This window comes from Haematobia irritans, chromosome 1 (genome assembly GCF_050003625.1).
Source record: "Haematobia irritans isolate KBUSLIRL chromosome 1, ASM5000362v1, whole genome shotgun sequence".
Lineage (NCBI taxonomy): Eukaryota > Metazoa > Arthropoda > Insecta > Diptera > Muscidae > Haematobia > Haematobia irritans.
The window spans coordinates 71,759,489-71,763,097 of record NC_134397.1 but is presented as its reverse complement, the minus strand read 5'-3'; the positions used below and the strand labels follow the sequence as shown (position 1 = coordinate 71,763,097).

Here is a 3,609-nt window from a genome sequence, read left to right as displayed (position 1 = left end):
TATTTTTATGTTAGCCTGATTTTAATGCAGGATGGCTTAATGCCCAATTTGTTTATTGGAAACACACAAATGAAAGTTTAATATAAAAGTATATGTTTTTTTCTCAGCTGTGTGTAACCATGTTCAGTTGCATCCTCCGTATTGTAGTGGTCGTATTTCCATGAAACTTTGCAGAATTTCATCTGTCACCAATTTGCGTGCAGATTGGTGTTTCTCAGCAATGGGTGTGATAACCTGGAATGATATTTTTGGATATATAGTAAAAAAATAATAATATTACACTTCTCTTACATCAATTGCCAGTTTTTTAATTTCGGCCGTCAGCATTTCACCCTTCATATAGGACACTCGTATCTTTTCCAATTCGTCATCATCTTCCATGAAGAATTTCAATAACTGATAGGAAACATCAATATCGGGTATACCACCAAACTTCTTATGTTCCTCCATGGTATTACGGCCACCAGAAAATGCATATTTATTGATTTTATCTGCAATTGTCTTAGGTGTATCGGTAAGAAATACAGCAGAATTCTCTACAGTAGATGACATTTTCGATTTGGCACCTTGCAAAGAAGGCAAGAAAATCGAATGTATTAATGCACTCTTGGGAAAACCCAAAATTGGTGCAACATCACGGCACATACGAAAACATGGATCTTGATCAATAGCAGAGGGAACTAAACAGTGAACTTTTTGATTGCCAAAAATAAAGGGAAATGTAGAAGATAACGCTGGAGCTGCCTGTATTATGGGAAAGGCAATCTTACCGACCGCATAGGATTCACACATACCAAAGATATCTTTGATTTCATTGAAGGTAACACATTTTTGCATTCGTACAATATTTTGATAAAATGCAGGACATTGGCTGAAATATAACAAAGAAAATGGAAAAATGAAAGAAATTATTAATGAGTAAGTTTATAATTTTATGATTTTTCAATTATTATGATTTGTTAAAAAATATCAATTAAATTTCACAATTTATGTGGAATAGATTGATATCACGGAATTAACAATGTCTATGATATCATTTGAATATCTTAACTTATTTTCCGTGATTACGAATTTTTATGATTTTATTAAACAACAATTTTCCTACATATTAAGCTGTACCGAACAGTGCACATACTTAAATACACATACGGGACTCGGGACATTTCCCGCAGTATCGAACTAAAGTAGTGAATAAAAAAAATCGACTTTATACGATAACACTGGGTGGGAAGTTCCCGCAATGTTAATGAAATGTAGATGTATTTCATATGGGCAAAAGATGCCTTGTGATGTGCGGCGAATATCCACAATTTGGGAAGACATCTTGGACTATAGGATTCAAAAAGCAGAGATAAACAGCCGTCTTTCGTTATCGTTGACAGGTTGTGGTCTTCCACCCAGCATTATGTTGCACTTATTAGGTGCCCTTCTGTTTGAACCGCTGCCGTGTGTACCGCTCTCAATGCCATCCTTATTCCCTCATCACTGTCATCGCCGATCATGTGGTCAATTGATTGTAGTCTTTTCCTGAAATCGAATCCGACGGGCTTGGTTCGTTCAGTGGTAGCCTCCTGGATATGGCATAGTTGGGTGGTTTATCCCTCAGGTGGGTGAGGAGTTCTCAGTGTTGCCTCTCCTAGAGCATTTTGGACTCATGCAGTAGATTCTGTTGTGGTGTTTTGGAGTGACATCCAGTGGCAATCCGTAACGCAGTATTTTGCATCGATAAGGGGACCAATAGACTCATAGGTCTTTTGAATCGTCTCTTTATATTTTTCCTCCAAGTGCTACCAGACAATGCCAGCAGGATCCGACGTTTTTAGCAAGCATTTCCAAATGCTTTCAAAAAAAGAACAAACTATTAAACGTCACAACAAGAACCTTGGAGTTCTTGCTCTGGCAACGAATGTAGATATCAAGCTCTAGGTTCACTTCGTTGGTCCACAATGTGAAATTAGTTGCTGTCGATTTATGCGCAGAAAGTTTTCATATGACAAAGAAATACCTAAGTCCAGGGAGGTTGTAATTAATCTTTACCTCAAGCTCCTAACTCATGTAACTATGGAACAGCTCTCTACCTTGTGTAACTATGGAACAGTCATCCGCTTAGGTTATCAGGTGGACATTAAATCAAAAATTCGAATGTTGCGACTTCAAAAGCGGCCTTTTCAATAATCGCAAAAGTCGTCAGTCAACTTTTCCTTTATAAAAAGTGGAAAATTGTATTTTCAAGAGTCGACTTTTCCAAATTTTGAAAAAATAAATCCATCAAAAATCCAAAGGTTGCGACATCAAAAGTCGACGTGTCAATAATCGCAAACGTCGACTTTTCCAAATTTTTAAAGAGTCGAAAATTCTAAAGAGGGATTTTCTAATGACTTTCATTACAATCCTTAATTTTCAAATTCTGTACTTAGCATGTTTTGATTATATTTTTTCACTTACCCCATGAAGGTTAAATTATTGAATATGAACGTTTTCTTTTGATCAAATCCCATAGCAATAATATGTTTGGCATTCTCATGGGACAAATTTATAGCATCTTCTACTTTCAGATCCTTCCATACGGTTTTCTCATCGTCGGACATTTGAATTACCAAAGGTACATCGAAAGCATCTTGGAGATATCTAACAATAGAATAAACAAGATTACAGTTAATTACAGTTTATATGTGATATAAGAAAGGCGAATGTTAAAAGATCTTTTGTACTACAAGATTACATACAAGAATCTTTGCAATAGGTCAAAAATATTAACGATAGGAAACCAAGAGAGATGAGGAAAATGTTTAAGCCAAGTTATGGGCAATATGGTAAACAAAAGAAATTTAATTGTGTACTAAAAAACAGTTCTAAACGTCCAAGGAGTATATTTTCTGTCCTTCTCTTAATTTTTATATGGATTATCCTGGATTTTTAAGATTCTCTGGAATGCGTCATTACTTTCGTTTGAATATCACATTGTCTACTTTGGCAACATTTTCGCCCGTGAAGGAGCCAATTCTCAAAATTCTTCTTTCTTAAAATAACCATTAAATGAAAATGAGCCCTAAGTATTACAAATTACTTACTTCGTCATGATAAAGGGTACTAAATGACCCAAATGCAATGATTCCGAACTTGGTCCTCGGCCAGTGTACAAATAGAATGGCTTGCCTTCTTCCTTCAGTTTTAGTATGGTATCCAATTCGCGGTGGGAAAAGAATATGCCTCTTCGAATCATGTGATGAACTGGTTTCCCAGTTATCTTTTCAATGCGTCTAATTAAATCATCATCGATGCGACTTGAACCAAAGCGTTCTGTAAAGAGAAACAAGTCCAAGGTACCGTTCCATATGAGACAAAAAGTTGACTCATGTGGATTGTGGTTTACATACCAATTAGCTTTCCATAGTCTATACCAGAATCACTGCTACTTGCTACTGTCCAAGGATCCACTATATCTTCTTTGGGATCCTGATGTGATGTTTGCTCAACTGCTTGATTTAACTTAACACTCATTTTTTTATTCACAAAAGAGAATATTCCGCGTACCAAACAATTATTATTCCAAAGACTTTGAATGTTATACTGAAGCTCAACCAGATGAGACATTCTATTTATTTGCAA

At 35.8% G+C, this 3,609-nt stretch overlaps 1 protein-coding gene across 1 annotated transcript; it reads right to left on the bottom strand.

Moving 5' to 3' along the window:
* On the bottom strand, nt 1–3,609 carry LOC142221154 (tryptophan--tRNA ligase, cytoplasmic-like). Its single transcript, XM_075290731.1, has 5 exons — nt 3,378–3,609; nt 3,072–3,300; nt 2,446–2,628; nt 292–871; nt 1–234 (listed from the first exon to the last, which is right to left on the bottom strand). Exons 1-5 carry the CDS (start codon nt 3,592–3,594, stop codon nt 124–126), a joined length of 1,320 nt encoding a protein of 439 aa, XP_075146846.1. The 5' UTR covers nt 3,595–3,609; the 3' UTR covers nt 1–123.

Excerpts from the sequence above, each read along its gene's own strand:
- LOC142221154 (XM_075290731.1), bottom strand. The coding sequence starts at position 3,594 with ATGTCTCATCTGGTTGAGCTTCAGTATAACATTCAAAGTCTTTGGAAT. Across the intron at positions 872-2,445 it reads AATAATTTAACCTTCATGGG|CCAATGTCCTGCATTTTATC; the intron begins GTAAGTGAAAAA and ends GTTATATTTCAG. Across the intron at positions 235-291 it reads TTAAAAAACTGGCAATTGAT|GTTATCACACCCATTGCTGA; the intron begins GTAAGAGAAGTG and ends ATATCATTCCAG.